The sequence below is a fragment of the Aquarana catesbeiana genome, linkage group LG06 (genome assembly GCF_042186555.1).
Source record: "Aquarana catesbeiana isolate 2022-GZ linkage group LG06, ASM4218655v1, whole genome shotgun sequence".
Taxonomy (NCBI): domain Eukaryota; kingdom Metazoa; phylum Chordata; class Amphibia; order Anura; family Ranidae; genus Aquarana; species Aquarana catesbeiana.
The window spans coordinates 409,280,397-409,300,149 of NC_133329.1; the positions used below are offsets into that span (position 1 = coordinate 409,280,397).

Consider the following 19,753-nt stretch of genomic DNA (forward strand, 5'->3'; position numbering starts at 1 on the left):
GGGAGGAGAATCAGAAAGACAATAGCAAATATTAATTTGCTATTGTCACACAAGTGGGTGGGCTCTGGGCACAGTGCTCACACCCCAAGCCCACCCTTTTTTGAAGCCAATTAGATCCTCAGGCTCTAATCACGTGCTTCCGAAATAAAAAAAAAAAAAAAAAACATCCGGCATCCTACATGGAGATTAGGGGCGGGAGCATGGATTTGGGGGGCGGCGCCCTGCATGGAGATTAGGGGCGGGAGCATGGATTAGGGGGCGGCGCCTTGCATAGAGATTAGGGGCGGGCGCATGGATTGGGAGGCGTCCCTTATGGACGGGCCGCCACTGGTGTCAACCTAGTCTAAGATTGGAAGATGAATGGATGAATTTTGAACCAATCATTACGTTGTAAATTGTACATACAGAAGTCACACAAAGATTCTTGTATTTTAAAGTACTTTAAAATATATTTTATTTATAAACAATATATGAATTTCTTTTATTTTTTGGCAACGTCCATGATTTGAAATAACAGCAGATACGATACAATGGGGCCATACAAGCGATCGACTGATAAAGTGCATTATACTCGGGTCAGAGGACGCGGCTTTTTATGGAATAAACACAAAATAATGTACAACTTTCTCCGCTGCAAGAAAAAGTTTGATAGGAGATCATCAATTTTCTTCTTTTTTTTTGTAATCGTTTTCCACTTATATGGAAGAGGCAAAAATCAATGACAGTGCAATCTTCATATCTAACCAAATCAGCCTATTTTAGTGATCCCCACAAGGGGGCGCTACAGAGCAGTGGATCTTATCAGAAGACAGAACGATTCATGCACACGAGAGATCGTCAGCCAAGTCTTATGAAGAAAGTTCAAATGAAATAAAGTTTTGTTTTTAACTTTATCCAGAAGACTTGGCCGGTGATATCTTGTGTGCGTATATATTACTTTTTGGGTTAAAACCCAATGTACAGGGCCACCATTATAAATCACGGGGCCCCATACATCCTACCTGACAGCCCCCCCCCCAAGCTCTTGTTCACATAAAGGAGTAGAATGAGGCAATGATGTGTCAATGAGTGGGGGGGGGCTATATGTAATATACAGAATGCAGGGGTCAGGAATATGTAATGTACGGAATGCAGGGGTCAGGAGTATGTAATGTACGGAATGCAGGGGTCAGGTGTATGTAATGTACAGAATGCAGGGGTCAGGAGTATGTAATGTACATAACGTAGGGGTCAGGAGAATGTAATGTACAGAATGCAGGGGTCAGGAGTATGTAATGTACGGAATGCAGGGGTCAGGAGTATGTAATGTACGTAATGCAGCGGTCAGGAGTGTGTAAAGTACAGTGTGCAGGGGTCAGGAGTATGTAATGTACAGAATGCAGGGATCAGGAGTATGTACCATTCACCAGATCACATCATGTGAGACTGTGGCCGGCACCCCCCCCCCCCCCCCAATCACTGCTGAGATCAAGCAAGATGGCGGCCTGGAGGGCACAATCTTCCTCAGCACTGCCCGGCAAGGTGCACAAAGTGGAGTTAAGGTGGGGGAAAGCCGACAGCTCCTGCAAGTCCTGGGACCCCCCTTGCTGACCCGGTTAGGCACAGGAGGGGCTCCTGTATCCCCCCCCCCCCCCATCAGCTGCACTGGCTATATAGCGCCCCCTTGTGGGGATCACTAAAAAAAAGCTGATTTTATATACAGCTTCCTTTGGTTCGGTGTCCATCATGGCTGAAAGATAAAGTCCTTTGTGAAGAGGAATGATGATGACCCAGGAAAACATACACGGCTGGTCAGGAACCGTCCAATCCAGAGAGAGGCTCAAGAGCAGAATTTCAGATTTATAGAAACAAGTTTGTTATTTTAATGTAGCTTATTTTCAGTTTTCTACATTTTAGATCTTCGTGGTCTTCTCCTCTATATTGTCTATACCGGTCTCATCGAAGTCGGGTGTTGGCTTCTCGATATCATCATCTTCATTGTTGCCTTCCTTCAGGTCATCGGGGTCCACCGGAACGTAGAAGTATCCCATGATGGAGAAGATGATGGCTACAGCGACCAGGAGGGCGCCAAACAGGATAAACTCCGCCCACTGCGAGGCGAGAGAAGGAGGGTCAGTTGATTTATAGAAATATACACAAATTCAATACTAACATATTGTAGAATGTATTTTCAATTGTGTATATTTTTCTTCAGTTATGGATGGGGTAGGGAGGAGTTAGATCTCCGGTCACTTTATTTTTGTCTGTCTATCCTGTTGGGGAGATTTCCCGTCACTTCTTATCTGAGAGACACAACAGGAAGTGAGAGGAAAATCTCTGAGAACGGGAGTATTTGTGCTAGAAGGGGGAGAGAGGAGAGGATTAAGTGGTACAAGGTAGGATTTGGAGGGGGGGTTAGTGCTTGGGGGGGGGGAGTTGTGCTAGGAGGTAATTTGGGGGGGGGGGATTAATGCTTTTGTTAGGAGGGTGGATTTGAAAGGAGATTTGTGCTTGGAAGGGGGATTTGCACTGGGAGGGTGGAATGAGGGGGAGGATGGGGGATTTGTGCTAGGACAGGAAATTTTTTTTTTGGGGGGGGGGGGAGAGATTTGTGCTAGGTGGGGGGTTTTGAAGGTGAGAAAGGATTAGTGCTGGGGGAAGGAAATGGGGGAAGAAGATTTTTGCTGGGGTGGGGAGATTTGTGCTAGGAGGGTGGATTTGTAGGAGGGGGGTCGTGCTGGGAGTGAGGGTTGAGGGGGAGGAAGGGGAATTTGTGCTAGGAGGGGAAATCTTGAGGGGGAGATGATTTATGCTTAGAGAGGGGAAAGGATTAGTGCTAGGAGTGGGGATTTGCAGAGGGGAGAGGGTTAGTGCTAGAGGTGTGATTTGGGGAGAGGGATTTGTGCTGGGGATGGGACTGGGGGAGAGGATTTGTGCTAGGGGGTTTGTGCTAGGAGGGTGGATTTGAAAGGGGATTTGTGCTGGGGGGAATGAGGGGAGGATGGGGGATTTCTGCTAGGTGGGAGGATTTGTAGGGGAGAAAGGTTTAATGCTAGGTAGGTGATTTGGGGGGGGGGGGGGGGGATTTGTGTCAGGAGGGTGGATTTGAAAGGAGATTTGTGCTAGGAGAGGAAATCCTGGGGGGGGATTTGTGCTAGGTAGGGGGATTTGAAGGTGAGAAAGGATTTGTGTTGGGGGAAGGGAATAATGGAAGAAGATTTGTGCTGGGGGGGGATCAGAGGGGGGAGATTTGTGCTAGGAGGGTGAATTTGTAGGAGGGGGGGGATTTGTGCTAGGAGGGGAAATCTGGAGGATTTATGCTTAGAGAGAGGAGAGGATTAATGCTAGGAGTGGGTATTTCACAGGGGGAGAGGGTTAGTGCTAGAGGTGTGATTTGGGGGGAATTTGTAGGGGGGGGATTTGTGCCAGGAGGGAAAATCTGGAGGGGGGAGAGGATTTATACTTCGAGAGAGGAGGGGTTTGAAGGGGAGAAAGTATTAATGCTAGGTAGGTGATTGGGGGGGGGGGGGGGGTTGTGCTGGAAGGGGGATTAGGGGAGAGGGGAATTGTAGGGGGGGGGATTTGTGTGGGAGGGGGAGGATTTTTGCTAGGAGGGGAGATGAGGGGATTTTGTGCAAGGAGGGATGATTTGTGATTTGATTTGTGGGGAAGGAGAATTGACCTGGGGGGGTGGAGGTACAAATATTTGTGCTGGTAGGGGGGACTGCAGCAGGGAAGGATATGTAGTGGGAAGGGGGGGGGGATGTTTTGCAATTTTGTTTGGGGAGAATTTTGGCTTACAAAGGGAATTTTTGCTTGGGGGGGGGGATGGGGAATGTGCAGGTTAGTGCTAGAATTTTTTTTTTTTTTGTGGGGGGGGGGATTTTGCATCTTTACCCTGGGCACTTGAGTATCTTGTCCTGCTTGGGAGTATGTCCAATATAAGGATTCTACTGGGGCTTTGCTCTACCATAGAGTGAGGGACTAAGGAACGAGAGGTGGGACAGATGGGCATCAGAAGGCTTCATTTGCGCGGTATTATTGGAAATCACTTTAGCGGGAAATCACGGTGATCGTATTACTTTATGACTGGTCATCAAACATTCACTGTTTTGTCTTCAGATTGGAAGACGCACAGATGGGAATTTTAGCCTCAAATCCTGATCCTCATCCGGCCTCACACTTTTATCCAAGTTGAGAGTTCACTGATAAGCGTTACCTGTTCCATGGATCCGGCCTGGGCTACAATTAGCACGATGACGTTACCGAAAGCCACAGTGAGCAGCCACCCGGCCTGGAGGACGGACTTCATACTGGCTGGAGCCTGGGAGACGGGAGACACAAAGAGGTCACAAGTCAACATTTAGCACCTTCAGTGCCAAGAATCTAATCTAGCTCTTTCCTCCCTAGCTTCACAGTCCCTGGCCCCCAACCCCTTTCATTCAGTTAGTTCGAATGAGTCCCTTCAAGACAGAGGGGACACCTCAACCTCCATCATACATGGAATTATCAGTTCTGGGTGGAGTGCCCCCTTTTACCCCATGTGTACCTTCCAGCAGGTGCAGGGTGAGACCTATTATCTCATTGTCAGTGATTACCTGGGAGTAGGAGAAGTCTAAGCCGGTGACTGAGAACATGACCTCACCGGCGCTCAGCAGGATGTATTGGGGGACCTGCCACGCCACGTGCACGCCGTTTGCATCAATGTCCTCCATCTTGTAGGCTTTAATGACTTTCTTGGCTTCATCCACCTGATTAGAAAAGTTCACATGTGAGACGGAAACAGACAGCAGCTTATACCAAGCTATTAAATATTTGATTTGTAAGGAAAAAAAAAATAAAATAAAGACCATAGATGTCAACTGTCCCGGACTTGCTGGGACAGTCCCACATCTTGACCCTCAGTCTAAATGATGATGTGTCCTGGGCCATGTCCTGGGATCACAATTGTACCCTGATACATTATTCATTAGGATGATTGGGGGCTGTGCGTGGGTGGTCCCTGCATAATCCCAGCACATAACCCCACCCACAGTCTGCCTTAGGCCCGCCCAGTGACTAGGTGGTTTTGCCCACTCACTAGATTGAACCATCAAACCCTGCAGTTTAGGGTGTTCAGTATAGTAGTGGTCACTGGGCGGGCCCAAGGCAGACTGTGGGCGGAGTTGTGTCCCGGGAGCCGGGACTGAAATGGTGCTGAGCATTTCAAACCAATTCTGCAGATTCCAATTGTGGAGATGGTTGGATCTCTAAATATTGATAGTAACAATTCTGATCTGAGCCGGATAGTAATGAAAACAATGTATCAAATCAAAGCCTGAAATGAACACAATGCAAAGATTATATAGATGGGAAACTTCGTTATTGCCAGTAGAACTAATGCTGCTATATTTAGCCTGAATATCTTGTCATTAAAGACCTCTGTTCAATAAAGGGTTAAACACCACAATTTTCGTTCTGGAATGTTGTACTAGACAGGGCCGGATTAGGAACATCATGGGCCTGGTGCTGAGGATTTTGGTGGGGCTTTTATAAAACAAACAAATAAAAATGCAAAAATTTTTTGATATAACAAATTAAATTAAATAGAGAGAAAGGGGATGAGAGAGAGAAAAAGGGGATGAGAGAGGGGTAAGGGAGGGAGGTTGAGAGAGAGGATGCGCATGAGCATGCGTGGGAGTGAAAGCAACACAGCCCAGCCAAGGCAAGAGACCGAAGGCAAAGAACACGGAAGAAAGACCGGTATGGCAGTGGGCACTATGTACAGGAGAGGAGTGTGGAGGGTATGACAGTGAGCAGTGTGTACAGGAGAGGAGTGTGGAGGGTATGACAGTGGGCACTATGTATAGGAGAGGAGTGTGGAGGGTATGATGGGTGCAGTATGTACAGGAGAGGAGTGTGGAGGGTAGGACAGTGAGCGGAGTGTAGAGGGTATGACAGTGAGCAGTATGTACAGGAGAGGTGTGTGGAGGGTATGACAGTGAGCACTATGTACAGGAGAGGAGTGTAGAGGGTATGACAGTGAGCACTATGTACAGGAGAGGAGTGTAGAGGGTATGACAGTGAGCAGTATGTACAGGAGAGGAGTGTGGAGGGTATGACAGTGAGCAGTGTGTAAAGGAGAGGAGTGTGGAGGGTATGACAGTGGGCACTATGTATAGGAAAGGAGTGTGGAGGGTATGATGGGTGCAGTATGTACAGGAGAGGAGTGTGGAGGGTAGGACAGTGAGCAGTATGTACAGGAGAGGAGTGTGGAGGGTATGACAGTGAGCAGTGTGTACAGGAGAGGAGTGTGGAGGGTATGACAGTGGGCACTATGTATAGGAGAGGAGTGTGGAGGGTATGATGGGTGCAGTATGTACAGGAGAGGAGTGTGGAGGGTAGGACAGTGAGCGGTATGTACAGGAGAGAAGTGTGGAGGGTAGGACAGTGAGCAGTATGTACAGGAGAGGAGTGTAGAGGGTATGACAGTGAGCAGTATGTACAGGAGAGGAGTGTGGAGGATATGACAGTGGGCACTATGTATAGGAGAGGAGTGTGGAGGGTAGGACAGTGAGCGGTATGTACAGGAGAGGAGTGTGGAGGGGATGACAGTGGGCACTACGTACAGGTGAGGAGGATGAAGGAATCTGGGAAGGAAAAATGTAAATGGTTTGTGGAAGGATGTTTAGGGACTGCGTAATAATTAAGTGGGCCATACAGGGCTTGAAATTAAGCAGAGACCAGCCATAGTCGATCTATGTATGGGTTAGCTGGTTGTACACAAGTTAATCTTTTAATTGACTTGAGTAAAACCAGCCTGTCAGGTTTTTCGCAAAACAATCAGTACTGCCAGCTATAGTTAGCAACACTGATGATTGTATTGTGTGGGTAGGGAAGGCTCTCCACTGGGAGAACACAATAACACTGTGGGAGTGACCTGGTTGGTGGGGAGTGACCTGGTTGGTGGGGAGTGACCTGGTTGATGGGGAGTGACCTGGTTGATGGGGAGTGACCTGGTTGATGGGGAGTGACCTGGTTGATGGGGAGTGACCTGGTTGATGGGGAGTGACCTGGTTGATGGGGAGTGACCTGGTTGATGGGGAGTGACCTGGTTGATGGGGAGTGACCTGGTTGGTGGGGAGTGACCTGGTTGGTGGGGAGTGACCTGGTTGGTGGGGAGTGACCTGGTTGATGGGGAGTGACCTGGTTGATGGGGAGTGACCTGGTTGATGGGGAGTGACCTGGTTGATGGGGAGTGACCTGGTTGATGGGGAGTGACCTGGTTGATGGGGAGTGACCTGGTTGATGGGGAGTGACCTGGTTGATGGGGAGTGACCTGGTTGATGGGGAGTGACCTGGTTGATGGGGAGTGACCTGGTTGATGGGGAGTGACCTGGTTGGTGGGGAGTGACCTGGTTGGTGAGGAGTGACCTGGTTGGTGGGGAGTGACCTGGTTGGTGGGGAGTGTGAAATGGATGATGCGTTTCAAGTTTCTTTCACATTTGCGGTAATGCTTACTGCCCTCTGAAAAGTGATCTGTGGTGGATTGCTTTTCAGTGAGTGGTATAGCAGCAGCTGACAGGCGTTCATGAGGTGCTACTGCCGCCTCCTTGTTTTTTTTCTTTTACATTGCTGAATGGTAGTTTTACCTTGTTGGACTATGGAACTCCTGGAACGGATTACGCTCGTAATCTGAGGTTCCACTGTATATCATTTTTAGCTTGATTAAAACAGTACCTTTGCAGCAGCAGAAGATTCTCATTCTCCCTCTTAACTGTGTGAGAAAAACATGGGATTGTGGGTAAATCTTATACACATAAACACATGTTTTTTCCTTCTAATTAGGAGGGCTGGACTGGAAGGGAGCATTTGTCTTTCAGACACGCCCCCTTCTATGACACTGCAGTGAGAGGCGTGCCTCCACTGCAGCATTTTTATTGGACAGCTGGGGCCAATAGTACTTTACCATTGGTCCAAGGCTCCAAGCTGTCCATTGAGCTCAGTGCCACTGACAAGAAGTAAGGAGAGGCACTGTGAGCTCATCCTCTCAGTCTGCTGCAAACAGAGTGTGCCAGCCTGTATTTAAACTGGCTACGAGCCCCAAATTTTGACCAGTGGTGGGGTAGATCTTCCAATTTTTTGGCAAATGGGCCTATCTTAAGGTAAGGGGCCTGGAGCTGCAGCTCCAATATCCCCTATGTTAATCTGGCCCTGGTACTAGAAGGTTGAGATCGGACCCACCCACCTGGGGAGAAACTGGGTTCTTCAACCTGTACTGGAACTACAAGTCCCAGCACATCCATCCAGCTGCTAAATAGAAAAATAATCAGAAATACTCTATTTGGAAAAAAAAGTATGTGAACCCCCCTCCAAATGAAGGCATTCAAGTGTTTCCAGTGAAAGGTCCTGCTAATACTTCATCATACAAAGACAAGTGCTCTTCCAACCTTGTGGAAGCAGTTTGGTGAAGACAATTTTCTGGTCTACCATCACTGTACCCCTGTGTACAAAGCCAACTCCATAAAGAGATTGTGTGACAGAACTTGAGTGGTCTTCACAGAGCCCTGACCTCAACCCTACTGAACACATTCTGGATAAATTAGAATGAGCCAAGTCTTCTCAACCAGCATCTCCATAAAGACATGGGTTGACCAGTTTGGACTGGAGGAACTCAAGTGTCCTGCATAGAGCTCTGACCTCAACCTTACTGAACACCTTTGGGATGAATTGGAATTCCAATTGTGAGCTAGGTCTCTTTTTTTTTTTTCGGTGCCCAATGTGTGAGCCAGGTCTTCTCATCCAACATCAGTACCTGACAGTGGGTGCCCGTCCATAAGGGGCGCAGGGGCGCTGCTCGACTAATCTATGTGCCGGGCCCCTAATCTACTTGCAGGGCGCCAGACGTATGGATTTCAATGGGGGTTTTTTTTTTTGGAAGCACACGATTAGAGCCTGAGGCTCTTAATGGCTTCGAAAAAGGGTGGGCTTTAATTAAATTAATATTTAATTTAATTAATTTTCACTATTGTCTTCCTGATTCCCCTCTCGGCCAATCAGGAAGCGGGTCTTAAAACCTGATTGGCCGAGAGGAGAAGCGGCTGTATTGGCCGCCAAGGAGGAAGCCGCTGAGGAGGAGGAGACGCAAGGGAAGCCCCCCCAAAAATGGAGCACCAGCCGCTACTGGTACCTGACCTTACAGATGGTCACAGATTCCCACAGACACCATCCAAAATCTTGTGGAAAGTCTTCCCAAATAAATGGAGGATGTTCTCGCCACAATGGGGGAAACCTCCATGTTACGTGTCGTGGGGGAACTCCATAATAATGGTCATGGTTTTTAGAATGGGATGTCCATCTCCATAAAGACATGGTTTGACTAGTTTGGTGTGGAGGAACTTGAGTGTCCTGCACCGAGCCTTGACCTCAGCCCTACTGAACACCTTTGAGCTGAATTTTTTTGGTGCCCAACACGAGGCTCAATGTGTTAGCCAGGTCTTCTCATCCAACATCAGTAACCAACCTCACAAATGGGCACAAATTCCCACAGACACCCTCCAAAATCTTGTGGAAAGTCTTCCTAGGAGGGTGTAGGATGTTATAGCCATATCAGAGGCCATGGGAAAAGGGGCAACTTCATAATACCAGTCATGGTTTTGAAATGGGATGTCCAACAATATGTGATGGTCAGGTGTTCACGAATGTTTGGTCATATGGTGTATAGCAATAACGAGGCTGTAGGATTCCTTGGAAGGTAAGAAAGCCAAAATGTTACTCACCTCCCTCAGTACTGCTGTGTATGCGGCACCAAAGTCCAGTAGACCCAAGTCAATCGTGTATTTATCTCCTTTGTAAGTCACGGCAGTTAGTTTGGTACTGGTGAGAGAATAAATAATATTACGAGACTGTTTACGGTCAGTGAAAGATCGATCAATTCATTAATCATGAATTCACTCACAATGCTCTTTTCTGGGTGAAATATTGCGATATGTTGAGGCTGGCACTGTTGATCGTTGCATCGCCGATCTTGATATCGTAGACAGTTTCTGGGAGCAAATTAATAAATCTGCAAGAAATAGAAAATCAGAAGTTAACGAACAAAAAAAGGGGTGCATTTATAAAAAACAATCCACATAGCAATTTGCCAAGCAAAAGTCCATGTACATGCATTTTGTATGAGTAGGAAAAAAACAAATGTTATGAGACAGACAGATTGTTCCATCGAGACTGCCTTTTTGTTTGCTTTTAATATATACAGTTTATATAATATATATATTTATTATATGTATGTGTGTATATATATATATATATATATATATATATATATATATATATATATATATATATATATATACACACACACACATATATTATATATGTATCTGCATAAAATGTCAACAATTCTGTGTTTTTCTGTCAATATGGGGTGCTGTGTGTACATTAATGAGGAAAAAAAATTAACTTAAATGATTTTAGTGGAGATAAAAAGGTTCCTGGACTGCTGCACTCTGAATTAAGGCATCTTTATTGTAGAACGTAAAAAATCCAAAATACAGTCACATAAATAGAGACAAGACAGGGTACAATCGCTAACGCATTTCACATCATCGGATGCTTACTCATAGCTAAAGTGGACAAGAATAAAATGTGTATAAATAGGCAAAAGGGTGGGGTGAGAAAACTAGTAAAACCACCAATCAGTGCCTCACACTTGGGCTTGCACCCTTTGCATGCAATTAAAAACTTTGTAATCCCAAAAGAATTAAGAAACACCTGTGGGTCGGGATGGAGAAGGATCTAATTTAGCCCAGAATATAATTTGAGAACATGTATACCTATATACCCAATAGACAATGATCAAACGTAATAAATGCTAACACATCCCGTCATGGTGTTTACATATAGATGGGATAATAAGAATAAACAACACCAAAAAAGAAAAAAAATCTATATATAGATACATAAAAAATGCATAAAGAATATATGTACCGAAGACACTCCTAATAAATAGGAACAGAAAATGTACATGTAATAGATATGCAATTAATCGTGTCGAAAGTCGACTACAAAAATCATGACAAGTCATGAGCGTATCTAAAGGAATGCAAAACAAAAATGCCCCATATTGGTTATTATAAGTCGCTATCGATGATTTTAGCAAATGGCTGCAATATAACAAAGAGTGAAAAACTTAAGGGGGTCTGAATACTTTCTGTCCCCACTGTGTATATATTTTTTTTTTTTTTATCTTTTTATTGGTGCTAAAAACACTTACAGATATCCAACATACAACAGTATATGGGTTCAGCTAGGAACTCAGATACAAAAGTACTAGAGACCAGCCTCCTTGTGTTTCTCTTGTCTCTGGATTCCCGGAGAGTTTAACAGACAAAGGTGGTATACAATGGAGTAACCTGGTCAATTTGGAGCACATAGCTTAACCTGGAACAGTTGTAAGGATCGCATAAATCAGAGGAACGGCAGCAGAACTGGAGTGATCATCAACCACCCTAAGGCACCCACTCTGTCGCTCGGTACCCCTGTAGGGGTGATTATTTCTGGTGAGTGGGGGAGCACTGGGGGGTGAGCACTTCAAGTCACTACCTGAATTAAAACGCACAGAAGTCACTGGTGGATGCCCTCAAGGGTGAAATAAACAATATATATACTGAACTTAGTTTTTCCATCTGGTTAAAAACTTTCTTACATGGATTATATATATATATATAAAAAACTTTTTAATTAAATAACTTTCTAGAAATGAACCATCACCTGCTATAAAAACACAAGAGACTGGAAATAATTGTTTATGCATGATATTTTTGGGATTGTATATTTATTGGATTTAATGCTCAGGGAGCGATTTACCTTGCATTTTACGTTATTAAGATTACACAAATAAGTAATTTTATTTCTAGCAGGCACTCACCATCACAATATTTTTGATTTTTGGGGTTAGTCACTACCCAATCTAACATTTTGCAGAGAATATGGGAGTGGCAAAACAGACATTGCACTGACACCTTTATTCACTCATCTTTTTTTACTAAATATAAACAAAAAATGTTTTTCTTAGCGCCATTTTGTCCCAAAACTTTTGAACTTTGGGGTCAATTTCAATTTTACTAATTGCACAGTTTATAGTATTATTTGTTTCACTATAGTCAGCACAATTTTACATGGCAGACAATATATTCTCACTGGGGTGACCTAGTTCTAATATTTATTAAGCAGTAATTAACATTTTTTGTATCACTGGTGTTTTTATTTATTTCATTTTATTTTTTGGTCTGCTCCAATTATAAGGTCTTCTCTATCTTTAGACCGCATTACGGCATTTAGTGATGGAGTTCTTATATGTCATAGTCATTTGAATTTAGCGTGTAGTTTATGATATCCATACCTATAAACAATCAACATAGAGGGCAGTGCCTTTTATATCTCCTTATTACCTATCAATTTGTGCAATTAGACCCCTAGGGGTACTAATTAGGGATAGGCAGCAGCTCTTATACTGTCCTAAGCGCGGATTTATTTATTTATATCAATAATGGGGGTTGTTGGAATATTCCTTTCAGCGTTTCATCCTCTGTTATAATGGGTTGTAAATCTTTGATTATCTTTTTGATCCCTTCTAGTGTTGGGTTGTATGTGGTGACTAGAGGTACTCGGTTATTTGTTTTTTTGCTCTGTGTATTGGAGGAGATTTTCTCTTTGAGCCCTTGCACACTGGGGCGGGGGGCGGCGTCGGCGGTAAAACGCAGCTATTATTAGCGGCGTTTTACCGTCGGTATGCGGCCGCTAGCAGGGCGGTTTTACCCCCCGCTAGCGGCCGAGAAAGGGTTAAATACCACCGCAAAGCGCCTCTGCAGAGGCGCATTGCCGGCGGTATAGCCGCGCCGTCCCATTGATTTCAATGGGCAGGAGCGGTAAAGGAGCGGTATACACACCGCTCCTTCACCGCTCCGAAGATGCTGCTGACAGGACTTTTTTTACCGTCCTGCCAGCGCATCGCTCCAGTGTGCAAGCCCTCAGGGCTTTCACACTGGGATGACAGCAGCGGCACTTTCGGGGCGGTTTGCAGGCGCTATTATTAGCGCAATAGCGCCTGCAAACCGCCCCAGTGTGCAAGGGCTCTTTGGGTTTTCAAGGCTGTGTTTATGCTGTTGTTGATGGTTTTGTCTTTGTAACCTTTCTTATGGAAGGAGTCTGCCAGTGTTCTGAGATATTTATCTCTGTCTTCTGGGTCTGAACAAATTCGGTGGTATCTGATGGCCTGGCTGTGTATGATGGCCCGTTTGGTGTGTTGGGGGTGAAAACTAGAACTGTGAAGATAGCTGCATCGGTCAGTCGGTTTTCTGTATATCGACGTGTGAAGCTTGTCACCTCTGATGTATACTGTAGTGTCCAGGGAGTTGACATGTGTGTTCGAATAGTCCATTTTTAGTTTGATAGATGGGTGAAAAGTGTTGATCAATGAGAAGAATTGGTTTAGATTTTCTTCACCTTCAGTCCAGATCATGAATATATCATCAATATAGCGATAATATCTGTATGGCTTTTGTTGTATGCTGTTCGGACCACCACTATAGAAGACCTCAATGTTTTAGTTCTTAAAGTGAATTTCAGAACTATCCAGGAAAGGAAAACGTTTGAACTAAGAATGATACTTCTTTTTGATACAAAAAATAACGGCCTAAATTTAGATATTGGTTACACATTATGCTAAAGTTTTACGACCCCTCTGTGACTAGTATCCCCCCCCCCCCCCCCCCTGCATTCTATAGCTCTCCCTCTGTCTTATCTCACTAACTCTGCTGCTATCTTTATTACCATTGATTTGTATGTGTTTTGTTTTTCTCTTTTTTTTTTTTCTTCTTCTTTAACATTCTGCTTAAAAATTTGTGAATCAGTACTGCTTGAACCTTGAAGAAGGGGACATACCCCGAAAGCTTGTCCTGAAAAATTGTATGTTAGTGCAAATAAAAGTATCACGGACAGTACTCAATTTTCTCTGTCACAATTGCACTAATACGGCTACAATCAAATCAAGTATGATGGAAGATATTTTATATCACAGAAACCTGACATTTTACCAACAGGGGTGTGTAGACTTTCTATATCCACTGTACATTCACATCAGTCCCTACCCTCCAGGAGCTTACAATCTACAATCTAAGGTCCCTAACTCACATTCATACTGGGGCCAATTCAGGTTTTGCACAGAGAAACATTTCTGTAATCTACAACATAAATCACACAATAGACACAAAAGACGTACCTGACCCCTGCTAATCCATTGGCTGGTTTTCTATTGGAATCTTGAATCTAGAGGAGAAGAAAAAAATCCATAAATGTTACAATGTAACTGTTCAGTACTAAAATACATTACAGCTATGGATTGTATGGACCTAAACAGCTCTATAATGTGATCGATATTATCCAAAGTCACCAGCATTGTATTGGCTAGTCAATGCTAAAGCATTCAAATAAACTATTTACAGCCAAAAATAAAATTAAAAAATTATATATATGAAGGCCAGCAGGGGCGTTGCTAGGTCTACAAAAGATCTGGGGGCTAGAGCCCATAGCAGCGTAGCAAAGAATGTCATATGCTTGGGTGGGCATACACATGTATATACAGTAAAATACGCAGGTGTGTGTATATCCCCAGAGAGCCCCCCCTTACATCAGGGTCCCCAGAGAGCCCCCCCCTTACATCAGGGTTCCCATAGAGCCCCCCCCTTACATCAGGGTTCCCAGAGAGCCCCCCCACTTACATAAGGGTTCCCAGAGAGCCCCCCTTACATTAGGGTCCACAGAGAGCCTCCCCCTTAAATCAGGGTCCACAGAGAGCCTCCCCCTTGCATCAGGGTCCCCAGAGAGCCTCCCCCTTGCATCAGGGTCCCCAGAGAGCTCCCCACTTACATCTGGGTCCCCAGAGAGCTCCCCACTTACATCAGGGTCCCCTGAGAGCCCCCCCTTACATCAGGGTCCCCAGAGATCCTCCTCCTTACATCAGGGTTCCCATAGAGCCCCCCACTTACATCAGGGTTCCCAGAGAGCCCCCCTTACATTAGGGTCCACAGAGAGCCTCCCCCTTAAATCAGGGTCCACAGAGAGCCTCCCCCTTGCATCAGGGTCCCCAGAGATCCTCCTCCTTACATCAGGGTTCCCATAGAGCCCCCCACTTACATCAGGGTTCCCAGAGAGCCCCCCTTACATCAGGGTCCCCAGAGAGCTCCCCACTTACATCAGGGTCCCCAGAGAGCCTCCCCTCCCCTTGGGGACCCCTGCAGAGACTCAGGGCTTTGGGCCCCAGTTTCAGGGCTATAGCCCCAAAAGCCACCCCCTAGCGACGCCACTGAAGGCCAGTATGGTGGCCTAAATTTATGGGGGTATTTAAGCAGCCCACTCCCCATGCTCTTTGTCGGTTCAGTGCGCGATACTACATGTCACTGGGCCAACTCTTCCCAGCTCACCCCATGTTCGTGAGTCTGTGCATTCGATCGCAAATGCGTTGTGGCTTCTTCATTCGTGGTCTTCGTTGGTGGTTCTGCTCACCGTCGCAGGTAGTATTCAAACCTTTTTTGGTGCAATCTTGTGATTCGTTATGCTTCTTATCCTGCATCCCTTCCAGTTGTTGTCGACATCATTCGGCACACGTGTAGTAAATTCATAAGTTCCTTCTGTCAAACACGATTCATTTGTAGATCCGAGCCTCCGAGCCGCTGTCGGTCGTTGTCCAATATCACTCACCATAGGCTTCACTCGTTATAAGATTTACTGTCCATGAGGTTGCCATCTCATCCGTTTGGAGATGTATTGTTTGGACGGGTTCTGTGGCTGATTGAGGTGGTAATTAGACCCACCCGGTGCCTTGTCTGCACTTGATTAGCCCTGGGGGGGCTGGGTGGTTGGTAGGTGTTCAGTTTCAGAGTAAGGGGTGGCATACACTCTACAACCAATTTGTTTCAGATTCATTCAATATTCCTTACTACCGATTCGTATCGGATTCATTTCATAAATTTTACAACTGATTTGTATCAGATACATTGCATACCTTCTACCGCTGCCATTCCTTGTGTCTCCCATGCCGTGCGTTTTCGTTCCCGCAGCGGAACTTACGAATCGTTTGTACACGGTTCTTCTCTCATTTATTTACCAAACCAAAGTTATTTTCTGTGCGTCATGCACGGCGCCACACCACGCTCTTCGGATGTGTTGCACACCCGCTCCAGTCCAATGCGAACCAGTCATATGGTCACTGGTAGGACTCTTTACCGTGTTTTGTCATGTCAATGTGTGGCTGCTCGCGGTGTCTCCCGTACCATGTGTTCGGTCCCCGCAGAGGAACTTACGAATCATTCGTACTATTTTCTACACCAAACCTTGTTGTTTTGCCTCGTGCACGGCATCACGCCACACCTTCCCGATATGTTGCACCCCCGCCACAGTCCGGCGCAAACTCAATTGCATGCCCCACTGTCGCAAGTAAGATTAGTTACCACATTCTTTATGTCCCATCAATTCGTTACCATCCGTTGCCTCCCATATCGTTCATTAGTTCTCCCTACGGAACCTATGAATCAAACGGACGTTGTCCTTATCCCTTATAGTGCCCGCTTAAGGGTAGGGTAAGCCGCCAAACAAACCAGGTGTTTCTATCCTTTTCTCAGTAACCCAATTCTCATTCGTTTAGACCCTTGCAGCCATGCAAAATTGTCTCAGCAGCCTGTTATGCCTCGTACACACGATCGGATTGTTGGTCAACAAAACTGTGGACTTTTGTCCGAAGGGCGTTGGCCCAAACTCGTCTTGCATACACACGGCACACAATCGTTGGCCAACAATCAAGAACGTAGTGACGTACTACGTGGTTTTTCAGCTTTTTAGCGCCACCCTTTGGGATCCTTCTGCTAATTTCGTGTTAGTAGAAGTTTGGTGAGTGTTGATTCGCGCTCATTTAGCGCTTTTCATTTCGCGCTTTTCAGTTAGTTTCTGAATGGCCGTTCGTCAGCCAGACATGTTGCGGAATCAGAGGAGATAACGAGTTATTGCTTTGACATTATTTTTTTGGTTGAATAATGATTTGATTTGGTATATTTTCTATATTTTTGGATGCATAGAATGCACTTTTTGTTTGGTGAAGTTCTATTGGCAGATATCATGTCTAATTTTATTTGTTTTCTTTTTTTAATACACAATAAAAAAATTGTGTAGAATAATACTTGGCTATGTGTTTTACTTCAAATGACAGTTTGGGAGTCGGCAGTTACATTAAAAAAAATACAATGTAAAATTACAAGGGACACCAACATAGTTGTATCTTTGATCTTAAAAACTACCGGATAATGGTGTTGTGGTAACTTGCCCAAATAAAAAAAAAAAAAAAAAAATATTATTCTTGATATCACTAGAAAAAATAAGCCTTTGAAAATGTGTTTGCAATAACTCCATCAGTATCACCAGCAAAGCAGCTTCATTATTATCCCATTAAAGAAGAAGAGAATTGTGCGCTGCATTTCCAGATTTCATAATTTGCCGCATCATGAATGTTAATTCTCCATTACGAGCGCAAGTTTACAAGACCGACCGCTTCCGGCTCGTCCTCGCTTCCGAGCATGCGTGTTTTGTACTTTGGACTTTTGTCCGACGGACTTGTGTACACACGCTCGGAAAATCCGACAACAGACATTTGTCCGCGGAAAATTTTAAAACCTGCCATCCAACATTTGTCCGCGGAAAATCCGACAACAATTGTCCGATGGAGCGTGCACACACTCGGATTTTCCGCCAACAGCCTGTCAGCCAACATTTCCCATCGGAAAATCCAATCATTTGTACGCTGCTTTACTCTTGTCGAGACCCTAGCAAAACGTAATATCGTCTCAGCAACCTCTCACTCATTAAAAAAAAAAAAACCTTTACCACAACGCAATTTCGGCCCAGCAACCTGACACCTGTTGAGACCCTTGCAACCATGCAAAATCGTCTCAGCAGCCTGACACTCTTGTTGAGACCCTTGCAAACGCAATATCGTCTCAGCAGCCTCACACTCATCGAGTCTCTTGCAAACGCAATATCATCTCTGCAAACCCGACACCCATTGAGACCCTTGCAGTCATGCAATATTGTCTCAGCAGCCTGACACTCATTTGAGACCCTTGCAAAATGCAGTATTGTCTCAGCAACCTCACACTCATCTAGACCTTTGCGACGAACGCAATCTCGTCTCAGCAACCTGACACCCGTTCAGACCCTTGCAGCCATACAAAATCGTCTCAGCAACCTGACACTCATTTGAGACCCTTGCAACCACGCAATATCATCTAAAAAAAAAAAACACTTATACTCATCGAGATTCTTGCAACCACGCAATATCGTCTCATACAACCTCATACTCATGGAGACCCTTGCAACCACGCAATATCATCCCAGCAACCTGACACTCACTGACACCCTTGCAACCACGCAATATCGTCTCCAGTAGTATATAACACTTTGCGGCACGCACCTAAGTGCAAACCCCAATACAAACTAACTTGCAAACACACCTCATTGGCAAACAATCAGCGGCACCCAGTTGGCCATTCATCTCCATCTTTTCTCTGTCTTTCTCCCTTAGTTCAGGTTTCCATCCGGCACCAGGTTGGACTTTATCTTCACAGGTAAAAAATAGTAGGGGAAGAATGTACAGTTCACATCTTCACCAGGGTCAGTCGCATGACAGGGGTGAGCCAGTTCATTTATGGTAAAGTCACGCCAGGCCCACCGCCCACAGTTATCCACCACCTCGATGACTTCCTGCTCTTCGAACAACCAGACACACCACGGGCAGATCTAGAGTAGTTGAGAATAGTGTTCAGCAATCTCAGCGTGCCCATAGCCGAGCATAAAGTGGAAGGCCCGCCACACTCTATCACCTTCCTAGGTGTCACTCCGGACACACGTAGCATACAGGCTAGCGTGCCTCCCGACAAACTAGCTCGTACCAAGACAGTTATCCACCACTTCACCGGGTCACAAGGGTGCACCATGAGGCAGTCGCAATCCTTACTAGGGATGCTGAACTTCGCGATGAGGATTATTCCTCAAGGACGGTCCTTTATATCACACCTTTTAGTTTTTCTTACACCAGTGCAAGATCCAGACCAAGATCTCAAACTAGACCAAGCAGCAGTAGCAGACTTAGCTATGTGGGACATGTTCCTCACCAGCTGAACCGAACCTTGGCCCCCAGAAATTCTCTTAATTTCTGCTTTCACCCAGTCTTCATTACTCTTCGAACTGTATCCCATCGTGGCAGCTGCCCAGGTCTGGGGCCACACTTGGACAGGACAGACGGTGCTCTTCACCACAGACAATCAGGCCATGGCCAACATCATCAATAAAGGTAGATCCAAGTCACATATTCCAGGCAAATGCAAAATCGCAGCTGATGCGCTGTCCCATTTCAACCTTACTTTGTTTTTCCAGCAGGAGCCTGGAGCTGACCCAACATCTACTCCTGTCCCACCCTGGTCCTTCCTGACGATGGACTGAAGTCGCATCTCGTCGAAGCAACCCAGCTCGTTAACCACTCCTTGGCATGCAACACACTGAAGGCCTATCGCACTGCTTGGAATACCTACCGCAAGTTTTTGGCCTCTTGCTCCGAAGCAGTGATAGGTGACGTTAGATAAGTTCTAGCCTTTACATCGTATTGCCACAACGCAGCTGGCCCTTTCTCACAATACTATCAGGCTATACCTAGCCGACGTCCAGCATTTCCTGTCCTTACAGGACCCCAGTA

The 19,753-nt window shown here is 45.5% G+C and overlaps 1 protein-coding gene across 1 annotated transcript in view; it reads right to left on the reverse strand.

Annotated features, from left to right (window-relative positions):
* Positions 1-421: 421 nt before the first annotated feature.
* The window catches only part of LOC141147271 (solute carrier family 15 member 2-like), a 78,281-nt gene continuing 58,949 nt past the window's right edge, over positions 422-19,753 (reverse strand). The window contains exons 18-23 of the mRNA XM_073634478.1: positions 14,240-14,286; positions 9,917-10,024; positions 9,738-9,834; positions 4,578-4,730; positions 4,199-4,303; positions 422-2,090 (exon numbers count right to left, since the gene is read on the reverse strand). Coding sequence (XP_073490579.1) covers positions 1,893-2,090; positions 4,199-4,303; positions 4,578-4,730; positions 9,738-9,834; positions 9,917-10,024; positions 14,240-14,286 — 708 coding nt within the window. The 3' untranslated portion in view covers positions 422-1,892. The remainder of the gene's footprint in view (positions 2,091-4,198; positions 4,304-4,577; positions 4,731-9,737; positions 9,835-9,916; positions 10,025-14,239; positions 14,287-19,753) is intronic.